The sequence below is a fragment of the Gopherus flavomarginatus genome, chromosome 1 (assembly GCF_025201925.1).
Source record: "Gopherus flavomarginatus isolate rGopFla2 chromosome 1, rGopFla2.mat.asm, whole genome shotgun sequence".
In the NCBI taxonomy this organism is placed as follows: Eukaryota; Metazoa; Chordata; order Testudines; family Testudinidae; genus Gopherus; species Gopherus flavomarginatus.
Window position 1 is genome coordinate 5265342 of NC_066617.1, and position 16963 is coordinate 5282304.

The following is a 16963-nucleotide window of genomic DNA, read 5'->3' on the forward strand; positions in this document are numbered from 1 at the left end:
CAGTAGGTAGAAACAGAAGGAGTGGGAAAGCCAGCCCTTGAGGCTCTGGGCAGAATAGCTACCAATGGTCACTGAATATTGCCTGGAACTGCAGTTACCCAGGGTGGGATGTTAAAGACCCGATTGTCCCAGGCAAACCAGGGCTATTGGCACTTTCTGACAGAAGAGCCAGGGCCGGACAGCTCAGGTTTGTATGAATCCATACACATAACTCCCTATTTCCAGGGGGCAACTAATTTCTCAGCCCATCAAATGAGACTGATGTCTATACGTCTTATCCTTAGGTGAATGTTAATAAAGAAAAGAGATTTTAAAAGTATTTTTACCAGTTCTCAGAATTCCATCTTAGTGTGTCTGGCTCCCTCCTTCTTGTCGTATTGGACACACTCTGCCCCAGTTTTCTGGTGAGAGGAGACCAAATAGCAGAACTCACCACGTAGCACCTAGCTGTCCAGACACAGGCTGCATTTGCTGCCTTAGAAGACAAAGCAGTTAGTGGATTTCCCCCTCTCCGGGGGAATCGGGTGTACTAGTGTATTAGGGGCTATGTAAATGTGATTTAACAGCAGAACCCATCCTAAGCTGGCTGGTTACACATGGGATAGTCACCCCTCCTGTGGGACTCACTCACCATGTGAATTTGGTTCTGTTGTTACGGGGTACAGGCCCCGTCACCCACTCTAACCTGCTGTCAGCTGCCTCACAGACTCCAGTTTCTTGGCCTGCCTTCGGAGAATTTCCATCACTCTCCTTGTTGTGCTGGTAGCATGGAAATCTGAAATTCACATTAACAGTTAATGCAAAATGCCCCAGGTTGGTTTGAATGAATTTATTTTGTCCTATGCACGTTTACAGCCACGTGGTGAGATGGGTCTTTGAATAACTCACCTTCTTTTAATAACTGTCAAGAAAGAAAAAATAGGCTTTTCTCAACTTCCTTTGCTGTCTCCTTATTTCAGGGTAATGAAAGCAGAAAGACAGCATGGGGGGTGGATGAATGGATCCAGTGGGATCAGAGAAACAAAAACTGAAAGTTCATCATGCATCACACGTTTTACATGGCTGCCCCCTGCCCATCTGGAAAGGGGGGTAACTGCTTTCATGGCTTCCCAGGGGGCTTCTGGCCAGGAGACATCTGGATCTCACTCACCTGAGCAGCTGCTGGGGCTTCGAGGAGTGTCCAACCCTGTGATCCTGCTGGGCAAGGGGCAGCCCCATCCCCCGTGAGGCTATGGTGAGGGGCAGCAGCAGGGGAGGAGGCCACATGTGATGGCCGACCCCCCTGGCACCTACCGCAGGGGAGGCGACGGGGCTTCCTGGACTTGAGAGGGGCCCTAGGAGCATATGCAGTGACAGTGGTGCAGGGTGACTGTGTTGCCAGGGGAGGAAATGGAGGATCCCTCCCCCAGAGCTTGCTGCTGCCAGAGGGGAGAGGGTTGGGGGGAGCACTCCTCTCTGATCCTAGCCCCAGGGCAGCCTGTCTGCACCCAAGCCCCTCACCCGCACCCCAGCCCTCAGCCTCAGCCCAGAGTCCACACCCAAATGCCCTTCCAGAGCCCAACCCTTCTCCTCTCCTGCACCTAAACTCCTTCCCAGAGTCCATCCCCTGCACCCAAACTGCCTGCCCCAGCACAGACCCAGCACCCCAACTTCCTCCCAGAGCCTGCCCCCACAACCCCTCCTTCTGCCCCAGCCCAGACACTACACCGCAATCCCCTCCCAGATCCTGCCTCCCACACCCTCTCCTGAACCCCATCCTCCTTCCCTAGCCCTTTCCCCATACCCTAACTTCATTCCAGACCCCCCTACCCCCTTCTGTACCCCAACCCCCTGCCCCAGCCCGCACCCCAACTCCCTTCCAGAGGGTGCCCCCACAACCCCTCCTCCTGCCCCAGCCCAGAAACTACACCCCAACTCCCTCCCCAAGCCTGCCCCCTGCATCCCCTCCTGCTGCCTCAGCCCAGACCCTGCATCCCAACTCCCTCTCCAAGCCTGCCCCCAGCACCCAACCCCCTGCCCCAGCCCAGAGCCCACACTCAAATGCCCTCCCAGAGCCCGACCCTTCCCCTCTCCTGCATCCAAACTTCCTCCCAGACCCTTAGGGAGCTGTGTTGGGGAGGAGGGCAACTTGGACCCGTTCTGGGCACCACCAAAAATTATACAAACCTGCTGTCCCTGCCCGCACTGTCCCTGATCTTTCTTTTTTGTCTGATATGTTTAGGAGCCCATTCTTCTTGTCTCTTGCCAGTTGTAACTCATTCTTTGCCTTGGCTTTCCTGATTTCGTCCCTAACCGCTCGTGCTATTCCCATGTATACATCCTTGGTGCCGTGCCCCTCCTTCCCCAGACAATGAGTGTGAGCAGAGACCACTTCTCTCTGCACACGGCTTGTCTCATCCCCCTGTTACATCTGGTCTGCTTGGACAGTGGGCTCTTGGGGGCTGACACTGTCACTTCCTGGGTCTGTGCAGAACTGAGCACCATGCGGTCCCGACCTGGAGAGGGTCTCTAGGCGCTGCCTCCCATAAGGTAATGAATGGTAGTTAATAACAGGAATGGGGGCAGGATGGCTAACCAGCCTGTGGGAACACAGCTCCCTTCTAGCTGGTAAGCACCTCAGTGACTCAACCCTGCAGGGAACAAGCGCGGAGACCAGGGCATGAGATGGGAAGCTGCAGCCCCCACCCTACACTCCCTGCAGAGTTGCCTGGACCCACAATCAACCCCAGCACAGTGGAAGGCGGCAGGGGAAGGGCATTCTCAGGCAGAGAGAGAGTGACGTCTCTCCTGCTGCTCCTCCTCCCCTCCCTGGGTGCCTGCCAGCTCTTCTTGCAGTGGATCAGGAAGATGAAACTCAGAGAAATGAAACTTAAAGTGACTGTGAGGAAACAGAAAGAGCCAGGCCAGGAAATGCAGCAGGCCATGGTCAGCTACACCCGCTGCCAGCCTGCCTCACTGGGGCGAATGTGCCCAGCCAGCAGGGCCTCAAGCTGCTCTGAGAGCCTCGCGTGACTGGGGCTGGGGAGCACACGGGACATGTTGGGATTTGTGCCTTTAAGGAGCCTTTTGTGCATCTCCAGCAAGGGGCTCTCAGCTGGGAGCTGGTCAGGGCCCGTTAACCCTCGCACACCCAGGCCTCAGGCACTGATACCCACCAACAAAAAGCAACAGCTTTGCATCCCCTTTAAATAAATTGCTCTAGGTGTGGCTGTAGGATGTTGGCAGTTCCCCCCTTGCCCCTCTATGGTGGGAAGATCCCTCCGAAACATCTGAGGGCAAAGGATGTAGGCAAAAGATTCCCTGAATTGGCTGAAGTTGGCTTTTTTAAGCCTATTGTCTTTATGCTACTGCTCTCCCTCCTTCCTTCCCTTAGGATCATGACAGAGATGTTCCTCACCCCCATGCTGTTATTCGGGTTCTTTGAGATGTGTGTCCCGACGGGCGCACCACTTCTCATCCGGTTACACTTCACACGCCTTTGATAGGAGATTTTCAGCGGTAGTGCCCATTCAACCTGCTCAGGCACCCTACCTCTCCTCTTGCCCCGCACCAGGAGGTGTCTGAGTAGTAAAAAGCAATTTGTTGTTGATATTTGTAGGCTGATCTTCATCACTGAGGTGTGGTTTGTTAATGTTGTGAATCTGTCTATAGGAAGGTAAGCTCTGGGCTGATACTGTTTCTTTAGAAGTTCCTGTGACCTTTATCCTTTGCACAGGGCTCAGAGTGGATTTTCTGAAGTTGAGTTGTAGATCCAAACTGAGGAAGAGGGACATTAGTGTCTTTGTTGCATAGAGAACTTCATGTAAAGATCAACCCTTCAGAAGCCACTTGAGATTTCGAAATACAGTTATTACTCCATGAGGAAGATATGCTGCCACCACTGCTGGTACTTTTGAGAATACCATCTGGACAGAGGAAAGGAAGAAAGGATATACCAGTACTGAAAGTGATCCAGGCATAATGAAAATCAAAGAAAGCTCTTGTGGGATGAGTGAATTGTGTCATAAAAATAGGTGTCCTGAAGGGTGGTGGCTGAAAACCAATCCCCTGGTTCCAATATTAGAATTGTGGCTGTGAGAGTCACCATCCTGATTTTTCTTTTTCGTGATTTCACAAAGTAGCCTACAAGTCTTATATCTGAAATTGGTTCACACACACACACAATTCTTTTTTAGGGCAGGAAAACGTTGGAGTAAAATCCATTCCCTCTGAGTTGGTCTGGAACTGATCCTATGACCCTGTACACACAAGGAAGTTGATCTCTTGTTTCAGCAGATGTTTGTGGTCCCTGAAGATTGACAGGAAAGGAGGTGGGGAGTGGAGGGATGTAAAATGGGTGGAGTACCCTCATCTTATAACTTCCAACACCCGTTTATCTGATGTAATCTGCTCCATGGGTATTGAAAATGGGAGTGGAAGTCTCTGCAGGGATGGAAGAGAGTAGGATGATGTAGATGCAGCTTTGTTACGATGTGGGGTAGTTATGAGTTGTCAAGCCTGTCAAAAAACTGTCATATAGAAGACTTCCAAAGCTGAGTAGCAGAAGTGGATGCTCTCTTCCTCTGAGCCTTGATTTCTTTCTGGTACTTCAGAGGGTCGCTGGAAACCTGAAACCAGAGGCGCGGAGACCTCTTCGCTGTCTGAGATCTGCTAAACTTTTGCTTGTTTGGAATTCTTTAAGGTTCGCAAAGATTCAACCATGGATGCAGCAAACAGTTGGGGACCATCGAAGGGGAGGTCCTCAAACATGTTTCGGACCTGCCTTGGAAACTCAGACAACTGGAGCCATGGAGATTCTGTAAAGGCAGTATAACCCACAATGTGATCTGCATCCAAAGAGGCCTGCAGGGATGTTTTAGCTAGCAACTGGCCCTCACTAATAATGCTCTGAAATTGTTCACACTGTTCTGCTGGCAGATGCTCAATAAAGGGGTACATTTGGCTTAATTTGGGTGGGGCTGTACTTAGCCATGAGAACATGATAGTTTGAAGTCCTAATGTGTCCTGAAGTGTCACAAATGGGGAAGGCCAACGGTTGAATACATCCAGACACTTCAGGCCCTTATCCTATGGAGGTGCCTTCCTGTGGTGGTGTCTGCCCCATTCATTCACCACCTCCACAACCAGAGCATTGGGTGCAGGATGAGTAAACAAAAACTCCTTAGCAGACTCCTTAGCAGGGACGTAGTGTTTTTTATTGGCTCTTTTGCATGTGGGTGGTATTGTTCCTGGGGTATGCCAGATGGTTTTGGCAGGGTCCAGCAGGGCCTCATTGATAGGTAACATGACTTGGGCAGAGGGGAGGTGTTGGAATTATTAATAATAGCAGAAAGCATTAATACAGGAGACCACCAGACACTAATTTAACTATAAACCCCTTTATTTAGTCCAAAGGCCAAATGGTATTTTATACAATTGCTCTAAATACGCCTGACAGCCTGAAACTAAGCAGTCACTGCCCCCAATACAGTAACTAAGTATTCATAAGCATCTGATCAGTATATTTACAAACAGGCCAGACCTGGGGATGACTTTCTCATTCCAGCATGTCCCAGCGTGATCAGATAGAGTCTCACAAAGAACCCTCCAATTCATAACTCTTTTTATCCCACTAACAAACAATGTCACTGTCATTGCCAATTACTGACTTCGGCTTCAAACCAGTTTGAGACAATTCACCCTTATTTCCAGTCTTAATCCAGATACATTTTATAACCTCCTTTTCTCCCAAGGCCTTCCACCCCCCTTTCTTGCTGATCAACAGATTTTCCATTCCACCTGGGCTCACAGTGCCTGAATTGTTAAGATAACACTAGTATGTGTGGTGGGAAAGTTTGTGTTGCCGCTTTTTAAGACAGTTTCTTTTTGTCTTATTTAAAACCATTTACAGCCACCCCCAATCAGTCAGAGGCCTTATTTTTAGAAACATCCCCCTGTGTCAGGGGCTCTCCACCTTTTCAGACTTCTGTGTCCCTTTTAGGAGACTGATTTGTCTTGCGTACCCCAAGTTTCACCTCACTTTAAAACTACTTGCTTACAAAATCAGGCATAAAATACCAAAGTGTCTCAATTCAGTATTCCTGGCAAATTGCTGACTTTCTCATTTCTACCATAGAATTATCAACTAAATCAATTGGAATATTAATATCGTACTTGCATTTCAGTGTATAGTAGATAGAGCAGTATAAACAAGTCATTGTCTGTGTGAAATTTTAGTTGGTACTGACTTCACTAGTGCTTTTTCTGTAACCTGCTATAAAACTAGACAAATCTCTTGATGAGCAGATGTAACCCCTGGAAGATCTCTGAGTACCCCCAGGGCTCTGCATACCCCTGCTTGAGAACACTGTCTTATCACATAAGTTACTCTTGAACCAGGTATTCTCCCTACTTCATTCCTACTTGCCTTATAACTCATTATTTTCATGGTCTTTCTACTTGCAGGTCAAGGCCTTTCTTTACAACACACACATCTCTTTAACCAAACTTAAGGTAACTTTAATTCTTTAATTTTATATTTATCCTACAATGTCCGCACAGCGCAGTGAACCAGGCAGGGCCCCACGGAGATAGAACATGATTGCGTAATTGAAGAGTGCACCAGCCTGTGCCGGTGCAAAGGGAAGAGACGAGGCTGCACAGGGAACCTGACTATTATTTCCTCACTTCAGAGGGTTTCATTTTTATGCGGGGGAGGCATTTTCAAAAGTGACGAAGTGATTGAGGAGCATGGATCACGCTGGCAGGCAATGGGGCCTGGGCGTCTAAATCAGCGGGGCACTTTTGAAAATCGCCCCCTGCACGGATAAAGCTGGGGGAGGGTTCGGGGAGGAGGAGGAGACCTGGGGGAGCAGGTACAAAGCACTCACATTTTCCTAATTGCCCTGCCTCAGTCATTTCCCTCTGCTCCTCACTGCTAAGGGCCCCACGCAGGGGGCAGGGGCAGGCTGCCAACTGTGCCGCACAGTCCCCGTGTGTAGCACGAGGCCGGGCTGCCCACTGCCCTGTGCAGGTACCTTGAAGTGACCGAGGGAGAGCTCCTCTGTGCTATGGGCCCCATCCTCTGCACACAACCGCAGCCCCTGCGTTCAGGGCAGCACAGGCTGTTCCCACCCGGGCGACACGAACACCCCAAGGTGGCAGGGAAGGGCTGGCCAGAGGCCGGGACACGGCCAACCTGTTCACTGCACAGGGCTGTGGTGCTGGTGGGGTGCGTAGCAGGGAGCGCACTGGGGTGTGGTAATGGTGAGTGACCCCGTCTGTGTGCTTGGAAACCCAGGGCAGGATTGTATGTGTGCAAACCTGTGTGTAGACACACACACACACACACACACACACGCACGCACACATCCCATATCTAGTCCCATGTCACCCATGGATCTGCAGATGGCAATTCAGGCAGAGTGGAAGCTGGAGATGACAAGTAGAAGTGAAAGTTAAGTTTCAGTTTCCTTTTCTCCAGCTCACTCTCCCTTTCTGTTGAAATTCATCTGACAGACAAGTGAGATCACCAGCTCGCAGCCCAGGCTGTCTATAAAGGAGCAGGGAGGTCCCAGCCTACACAATCCGCTCTGGCCCCCGACACAACTCGGGTCTCTCCCAGAACCGGGCACTTCTGCCTTGGGAAGGAAACCAGTGCGGTGAAAGGAGCCGTCACCTCCCCTGGCTGGGCTGGGGTCTCAGCTGATCACAATGAGGTAGGAGCATTGGGGTCGCTGGGCGGGGGGTAGGGGGCATTTCCAGCAAGGGCTAAATGCAGACACCTTCCCACCCCTCTCTGCGCATTTCTGGGGCTGGAAATCTCCAGCTTTTATACCTCTGGGTCTGGGAGTGGGGGTCAATGTCATATAATTTTGCATCCATGCTGAATCTCCAGGCTGGTGACTCGCTGGGCTAAAGTGCGATCTCGGTCATTTAACACGAGTTAGCCGTTCACATCCTTCTCCTGCAGGCTCACCTTGCTGTAGCTGTCTGGAGAGCACCCCCTTCTCGCCAGCTGTCAGTTCCGTTTCCCTTACATCCCGCAGCACCAGCTGACGTGGATTTTTCAATGGTGCCAAGGACACTGAGCATTTCCACAGCAGCCTCTGTTGGCCCAACGCTTTCAAACAGGCATTCAGCAGCAGGGCCGTCCTTAGGCATAGGCAACACAGGCAGCTGCGTAGGGCACCTGAAAATTTGGGGCACCACTGGGTCTTAGTGTCCACCGCTTGTTTTCCTATCCCTGGTCTGACCCTTCCTGCAGGCTCCCACAGATGGCTGCTCTAGCCTGGTGAGTCTTCCTTGGGAGGGAATCTAGTAGTTAAAAGTGAAAAAACCTCCAGCCTGCCAGACCTATTAGCACAACACTGAAACTGTTAAAGAGACATTCAAGGGGTAATAAAGCCATTTAACAGGCATTTGCCAACCCCAAGGTATATACTGACAGGTTTCAGAGTGGTAGTCCTGTTAGTCTGTATCAGCAAAAACAAGGACGAGTCCTTGCGTCACCTCAAAGACTAACAAATTATTTGGGCATAAGCTTTTGTGGACTAGAACCCATTTCATCAGATGTCCACGAAAGCTTATGCCCAAATAAATTTTTATACTGTCAGTTTCTGACTTTACTGACAAAAACAGTTGTGCATTAATGTAATATTTACACAGAACATGTCAGTCTACAGGACCTTAGTTTAAAATTTGCTTTAAAAATATTTCATTAGTGAGCTGGTGAAGATTATAAAATCACATTTCTAAAAAATGCTGGCATAGAGTTTTAGATACACAATCATCTTTAGCCTTAAATGTGTGGATCTTCACACATAGTTTTTTAAATAAATCCTTCAAAAGACCTCCCTTATCTAAAATACACATTTTAATTACTATAGTTAAAAAAAAAAGTGCTTCCAAGTCTTCCTGTCCTTTCTGTCCATCCCTTCACCACCTCTCCCCCCACTCCCCACTGAAGAGAGCCCTTAAAGGGACAACAGTCCTTCCCTTCCAGATAGCTGGACAAAGAGTTCCCTTTCTTTACTTCTGACTATCCGACAAACTAGTTTTAAAAGAACCCTCCAGCAAAATCAGTACCTTAGTAAGACAAAATCCTTGTTATACCTAAAATCTTTGGAAACATATTTTTTTAAAGTTGGTGAAATTTCATAACCATGTCTCTTGTTATGGAGATCACACAAAGTAAATTACTGTTCCCTTTTTCTAAAAGCAATGAACATTGTTATGAACACACTAAACCTCTCTGATTAATTTAAAAGAATGTCTTTGTTTCAGTGAGTTAAATATGTAGTAATCTGAAATGCTGGCTTAAGATTTGAGTACATTTAAAATATAAATTCAACTTAGAAATACTGATGAAGAAAATGTAAAACAGAGAAGAGCTGCATCATGTATTCCATTATATGTAATGTTGTATTCAGCAGGACAGCTGACTCACCCTTACTATGAAGTTTTTGCAAATAAATCTCTGACAAACTTCAGGGCATATCAAAAAACCTGTGACTGACATTTTTTATTCCCAAATTTTAGTGCTTTTAATTAGGTACTTTCTCCATGTCCATTCTGCATGAGGGAGAGTGCATGGAAGTCTCTGCGGGGAACTGTGACTCTCCGCCACCATGAGGCAGGCCGGGCATCTCATTATCCTTTGCTGTCAAGTCCCTCCTCCCCCTCCCCCACCAGGCTGTGAGCTTGGGCTGCCATCCGGCATAGGGGCACCAGTTTAATAATACTGCGTAGGGCCCCATAAATCCTAAGGACGGCCCTGTTCAGCAGATACATAACTGCACACTGGGAGACCTGTCATCCCCTCCCCTCGTCAGCTGGGGCTTGGGAGAGCTCTGGGACAGAGGGAGAACAGGGACAGTCCGGGTATAGAACAGCTAGTTTGGGTCACTTTTACAGCATCCTAACATATATGAGGTTTGATTGGTCCTGTTTCCCCCCGGTGTACGTACAGACGGGTGCATGGTGTAAAGGAGCCTAGCAGGTGAAAAATAGCAATTTTCAGAACATTGATAGCAGCTCCAGTGACCAGCGCTGCAAGTGACCGAGGGAGAGCTCCTCTGTGCTATGAGCCAGGTGATGGGAGAGGCGGGGAGCAGGTCCATGAGAACGACCAGACTGGGTCAGACCAAAGGTCCATCCAGCCCAGTGTCCTGTCTTCCCACAGTGGCCAATGGCAGGTGCTCCAGAGGGAATGAACAGAACAGGGAATCATCAAGTGATCCATCCCCTATCGGCCATTCCCGGCTTCTGGCAAACAGAGGCTACAGGCTAGGGCAACATTTCTCCAGTTCGGACATTGTGGCTGCATGCGTCCACCCGGAGATTTTTGTGCAGCCATGACAGCTTCCGGGGTGGGGGGGCAATGCATCCCCATCCTCCCTTGTTGCTCCTGGATGCACCTCCCTGCGCGGCCTCTGAAGAGAAGTGGGGCACAAGGCTGCAGGAGCAAAGTGAGTTCTTGACCCACTGTGGGGGGTTGGGCTGCAGGCTCCAGCAGCGGGACGTCAGAAACCTGGTTGTGCTGTCCCAGGCTCCAAACACAGGGCAGCAGGTACTGACTCCCCCGCACACACACACCAGCTCCAGGGTTTCAGCCTCCGGCCCCTGGTTTCAGCTCGTGGCAACAGGTGCTGGCCCCTGGCTCCAGGCCCAGGCTCCAGCCATGCAGGGCGGGCGCTGGCCACAGGCAACCCCCAGCCACACAGCAGTAGACTCCAACCGCAGGGCTTTGGGCACCAACCCCAGCTCTGGCCATGGGGCAGCAGATCCTGTCCCCTGGGTCTGATGGCAAAGCCTCAGTCTGCCTCTGGCCCCCAGTTCTGGCCGGGTGCTGGCCCTGGGCTCCAGCCACGCGACCCCAGCCCCTGGTGCTGATCCCCTGCCCACAGCTGCAGGGCAGCAGGCGCCGACCCACAGCTCTGTCCCTGGGCTCCAGCCACGCAGCTCTGGGTCAGCAGGCGCCGATCCCTGGACCCACAGCAGTGAGCGCTGGCTGCAGCCACTCAATGGCAGGCGCTGACTCCTGGCTGCAGCCACACAGCCCTGGGCTCCAGCCCCTAGCTCCAAGCTCCAGCCAGGCGGCAGCAGCAGCAGCAGGCAATAACCCTGGGCACTGACCCACAGCTCCGGCTGCACTCCCGCGGGCTCCGATCCCTGGCTCCGGCCACGCAGTCCCTGTCCCCAGCCCCGGATTCAGACACTGAGCCTTGGCTACATGGCAGCAGACACCAGGCCCTGGCTCTGGCCACGCAACAGTGGGGCTCATTTCTGACCCCCATCGCCCCAGCCCCCACTGCATCCCACAGCTCCGAATCCATCCCCCCCATTGCCCCAGGCCCCCGCTGCCTCCCACAGCCCTGTATCCATCCCCCCCATCACCTCGGGCCCCCACTGCCTTCCACAGCTCTGAATCCATCCCCCCTATTGCTCCAGCCCCCACTGCCTCCCACAGTCCTGTATCCATCCTCTCCTCCCCGCCTCCCCAGGACCCTGCAGCCTCCTCCAGCCCTGCATCCATCCCACCATTGCCCCGGCCCCTTCTGCCTCCCACAGCCCTGTATCCATCCCACCTATTGCCCCGGCCCCCACTGCCTCCCACAGCCCCGAATACATCCCCCTAGGCCCCCACTGCCTCCCACAGCCCCGTATCCACCCCCCTGGTCTGTGATTGGATGTTAGATGGGTTGAGATCTGAGTTACTACAGAGCATTCTTTCCTGGGTGCTGGCTGGTGAGTCTTGCCCACATGCTCAGGGTTTACCTGATCACCATATTTGGGGTCAGGAAGGAATTTTCCTCCAGGGCAGATTGGCAGAGGCCCTGGAGTTTTTTGCCTCCTCTGCAGCGTGGGGCAGGGGTCACTTGCTGGAGGATTCTCTGCAGCTTGAGGTCTTCAAACCACAATTTGAGGACTTCAATAACTCAGACATAGGTTAGGGGTTTGTTACAGGAGTGGGTGGGTGAGATTCTGTGGCCTGTGTTGTGCAGGAGGTCAGACTAGATGATCATAGTGGTCCCTTCTGACCTTAAAGTCTATGAATCTATAAATCTATTGCCCTGGGCTCCCACTATCTCCCATAGCCCCAAATCCATCACCCCCATCACCCCAGGCCCCCACTGCCTCCCATAGCCCCAAATCCATCTGCTCCCTCCGCCCCCACCAGGACCCTGCAGCCTCCCCTGGCCCCGCATCCATCCCACCATTGCCTCTGGCCCCTGCTGCCTCCCTCTTTCAGCGCCCCCATCCAGGGCGTAATGGGTCCTAGGGCTTGCTGAGAAAAGTGATATTAACAAACATGCAAGTCTCACTTTTCACAGCAGACTTACTAGCTCTCTATGAAAAGTGATACCTGTATGTTTGTTAATCTCACTTCTCACTTTCCATAGCCTCCCAGGTAGCTATGATATGTTATTAACAAATATACAAACATCACTTTTCACAGCAAGCCCCAGGACTCATTAAGCCCTGCATGGTGTGCGGGGGGGGCATGAAGGGGGATGCAGCATTATTTTTGTTATTGACTCTGCCAAAAAACTCTACAAATATAAATTACAATGATTTGAATGTAAATCTCAGCCTGTTTAATTGCTTTTCCTAAAGTTAATTAAGTATTTTAGGAAAAAAGTGTCAGTGTGGCCATCAGTGAGAGTTGATGTCTGCACTCTGAGGCCACCAAAAAATTGTTCTGAGAACCCCTGGGCTAGGGATACAATCCCTGCCCATCCTGGCTTATAGCCATTGATGGACTTGTCTTTCATGAATGTATCCAGTTCTTTTTTTAAGCCTGTCATAATCTTGGCATTCACACCATCCTCTGGCAAAGAGTTTCTCAGGTCTACTGTGCGTTGTGTGAAGAAATAAGAACATAACAATGGCCCTACTGGGTCACACCAAAGGTCTATCTAGCCCAGTATCCTGTCTTCTGACAATGGCCAATGCTAGGTGCCCCAAAGGGATGAACAGAACAGGGAATCATCAAGTGATCCATCCTCTGTCGCTCGTTCCCAGCTTCTGGCAAACAGAGGTTAGAGACACCATTCCTTCCATCCTGGCTAATAGCTATTGATGGACCTGTCCTCCATGAATTTATCTAGTTCTCTTTTGAACCCTGGTAGTGTCTCCGTCACAACATCCTCTGACAAGGAGTTCGACAGGTTGACTGTGCGTTGTGTGAAGAAATACTTCCTTTTGTTTCCTTCGCCAGAAGCTGGGATTGAGTGACAGGACATTAATCACTTGATAATAAGCTTGCATGTTGCCCCATCCCAGTAGCTACCTGGGAGGCTATGGAAAGTGAGAAGTGAGATTAACAAACATACAGGTATCACTTTTCATAGAGAGCTAGTAAGTCTGCTGTGAAAAGTGAGACTTGCATGTTGCCCCATCACTCAATCCTTTGGGGCACCTGCCATTGGCCACTGTCAGAGGACAGGATACTGGGCTTTATGGAGCTTTGGTCTGACCCAATATGGCTGTTCTTATGGTCTTATGTTTTAAACCTGCTGGATATTAATTTCATTTGGTGACCCCTAGTTCTTGTGTTATGAGAAGGAGTAAATAACACTTCCTTATTTACTTTCTCCATACCAGCCATGATTTTATAGACCTCTATCATATCCCCCCTTAGTCATCGCTTTTCCAAGCTGAAAAGTCCCCATTTTATTAATCTCTCCTCACATGGAAGCCATTCCAGACCCCTAATCATTTTGTTGTTTTTCTGAATCTTTTCCAATTCCAATATATCTTTTTTGAGATGGGGCAACCACATCTGCACGCAGGATGCACGGCAGGGACAGGGGTATAACAGGTCTCGATTGCCTCCATTAAATGTCTGGAGAAAGAATATTTATATTTTGCCATTCCTCAGAAGTTCTCCATTACATTTCTCTCCTGCCTGCTGACTAGAGTAGGCCTCGTTCCCATGGATACTAAGGGTAGGCTACACCGCAGTCACAGGTGTGTCTAGCTCAGGTAGGCATATCCGTGCTAGCTTGAATCTAGCTAGTGGGACTAAAACGAGCAATGAAGCTGAGAGTGACACAGCCCCGGATGTAGGCTAGAAACATGAATATTTATCCGGGAGGCAGATGGGCTCGTGGATCCCATGCCGCCATGCATCACTGCTGTTTTCAGCTGTGGTAACTAAGTTACAGCTAGTGCGGGTAGGGCAGCCCATGCTGTGATCACACCTCTCACTGCAGGGTAGACACACCCTGTGGCCATTCACAGCACCCTGGCAATATGAAGGGGCCTGTACATTTACACTCACTGTACGCTGTCAGAGTGTTGTGAAATAGACTTTGTGTAAATGATTGTAGCGTGCAGTGGAAATTCATTCAGCCCAGATGGAGTCTCATTTTCCCCTTCTCTTTGCAGCGCCCTGCCCCTGAAGAAGAAGCTGCAGGCCCTCCAGTGCCACTTCACCTGGAACTTTGAAATCAGAGACAAAGTAGATGCAGCTCACATCCTCCAAACTCTGGCTCTCAGGATTGCCCACAATGACTACCAGAACCAGGCTACGTTCCTTGCCATGCAGGCTTATCTCTGCCACCTGCAAGGGCAATATGAAGACGCTCTGCAAAGCCTTAGAGAAGCCGAGGAGATTCTGCAAAGAGATCATCCAGATAACTTCCCCCGGCAGGTCCTGGTCATTTACGGAAACTACGCCTGGATCTATTATCACTTGGCCCACTATGATTTGGTTGAGCTTTACCTGGACAAGGTTAGAAAGATCTGCAGCTCCCTGAAGAGCCGCTCTCCATATGCAGCTCAGATCCCTGAGATACATGCACAGAAAGGCTGGTCTCTCCTGGCAGCAGGCTTCCGCAATGGCAGAGAAGCCACAGAGTGTTTCCAAATGGCATTAAGAGAAGATGAAGCAAATGGGGAATTTCTCGCTGGGTTGGCAATCGCAGCCTTCGCATCATGGACTCACTCATACAAGTCTGTATTCTGGAATGCTGCCAGAGAGAAGTTGGGCGCCATTATCCATGAACAGCAGCAAAACTATGAAGCTAAGGTGTATTTAGCCAAGATCCTTAAGAAGGTGGACAGACAGCAAGCCGAAGCCCTTTTAGAAGATGTTGTCCAGAATAGCCTGGACCCTGAGGTCCTGAGAAATGCAGCCAAGTTCTTTCAGCTAGAATTCCCACAACAAGCAATTGCTATCCTACAGCGAGCAATATCTCTGAACCCCAATTATCATCTCCTTCATTATGACCTTGGCGTCTGCTACAAGAAACAACTGGAGGCGGCCAAATCAGGCAGAAGAGAAGAAATAGTGGCAGCAGCTACTGAGGCCTTCAAAAAGGCTGTGCAGAAAGATCCAGTGTCTGTATTTTCAAAGCTGGCTTTAGCTGAAATGTATGGAGAAAATACACCTTGCTACCAGGAAGAGATTTATCTCAATCTCATGAGTGAAATGTCCAGCCTCAGCAAGAGGTGTCAGCAGGCAGTCTACCTTCACTGGGGGGATTTCCTCTTCTACAAGCAGAAGTCACGGTGGGAGGCAGCTCAGATGTACAAAGCAGGTTTCGCCATTCCAGACAACTACCTGGAGAGGAAACAACTGAAAAAAAGGTTGGAAGAGGTGGCAGGAGAATTCCAGCAGAGCTCCCAGACCACTGAGGCTGAGGCCATACATGACTTCATTCAACAGAATGAAAGTCCACAAGACACTATAAAGTTCACTGATGGCAATAAAAAAGCAGGAGACTGGAGATGTGGAGAGAATGGGAGATCCTTTCCCTTCCCTGGACACACTAAGACCTCCTTCTGAAGCAAGTCACTTTTCCCACCTGTGTAACAATGACATTCGTGTTGCAAATGATTCTAGGTCCCCTGACTAGTTCAGACCACAGCACATGCTGCTGCTGCTTCTTATAATTATTATTAGCTACCTGTACTGTAAAGAACAAGGCCCCTTAGTTAAATTGTGCATGTCTGGGACACCTCCATGTCGGATGCATGTAGGTAATTAGTAAGGGTTATGTATAGGTTTTTATTATGTGATGGTTGTCATGTGTTTATGGGTCCTGAGATTGTCCATGAATATAGATTTTGTGAAGTTTCAGTTCCCTGCAAAAGGCACAGGACGGGGAGCAAAGAAAGGAGTTGCCTGGGGAACTAGGGTAAATAGGGAAGCCAGTGGGGCAGGGAGGAGGCCCTTTCTCAGGCTAGTGAGAAGGTTGCTGCCTACTGAGCTGTGACTTGAAGTACAGCAGCAGTCAGGATCTCTCTCCCCCTAACAGCAGGGCCGAGCTGTCAGCCTGTGGCAGCTGCTGACACCAGTGAGTGCGCTGTTGTCGGGGTTTGTTGTTCTGATGGGGAGCACACTCGCAGACACACAGAGCTAGGCTCCTACTTTCAGCCATGACAGCGCAAAGGAGTTAGGGTGGGAAACTAATGTCAGAGACACTCAGCTGATCTCCATCATCAGGTCCTTGTCGGAGGAGGCCTCTGATCCAGCTCAGCTGGGAATCAATCATCCGGCAGCCTCACCTGTGGTGAAGTTAAGGCAGGTTTCCAATTACCACCTCCCTGTGCTTGCCTCTGTGTGTGTATGTTAGGTGACGGCTCTATTGTTATTCCCCTCCTTCCCTTCCTCCCTTTACATCCTCCCCTAATAATTGAAGGAAGGTTTACATTCAAACAGCAGGGTGGGTGGCTTTCTCCCTGAGCAAACTCTGACAGGTGGGTGAGGAGGGGGCCTGCAAGGGATTAGTCACCTCCTGACAATCTCTGATTCAGAGCCTTCAGGAAGGGTTGCTGCTCAGAAGCAGAACCTTTGGGGTTGTCACGGAGTGTGGGGGAGTCCGGCCCTGCACCCCTCTTCCTGGGACCCACAGTGACTCTCAGCCAGCCAGTAAAACAGAAGGTTTATTGGACAACAGGAACACAGGTTACAGCAGAGCTTGCAGGCACAGTCAGGACCCCTCCATCGAGTCCTTCTGGGCTTTCAGGGTGC

General features: G+C 50.2%; 1 protein-coding gene and 1 long non-coding RNA gene across 3 annotated transcripts; one reads left to right on the forward strand and one right to left on the reverse strand.

The window, feature by feature from the left end:
* Window positions 1-331: 331 nt before the first annotated feature.
* On the reverse strand, window positions 332-8520 carry LOC127037961 (uncharacterized). 2 transcript variants are annotated; one of them, XR_007770539.1, is made up of 4 exons: window positions 7958-8520; window positions 2167-4796; window positions 632-775; window positions 332-401 (listed from the first exon to the last, which is right to left on the reverse strand). It is a non-coding gene; the product is annotated as an uncharacterized LOC127037961 (long non-coding RNA). The 2 variants fall into 2 exon arrangements; XR_007770537.1 differs by having other exon boundaries at window positions 342-775.
* On the forward strand, window positions 7416-16006 carry LOC127037855 (interferon-induced protein with tetratricopeptide repeats 2-like). Its single transcript, XM_050930003.1, has 2 exons — window positions 7416-7697; window positions 14374-16006. Exons 1-2 carry the CDS (start codon window positions 7693-7695, stop codon window positions 15773-15775), a joined length of 1407 nt encoding a protein of 468 aa, XP_050785960.1. The 5' UTR covers window positions 7416-7692; the 3' UTR covers window positions 15776-16006.
* The last annotated feature ends 957 nt before the right edge of the window (window positions 16007-16963 follow it).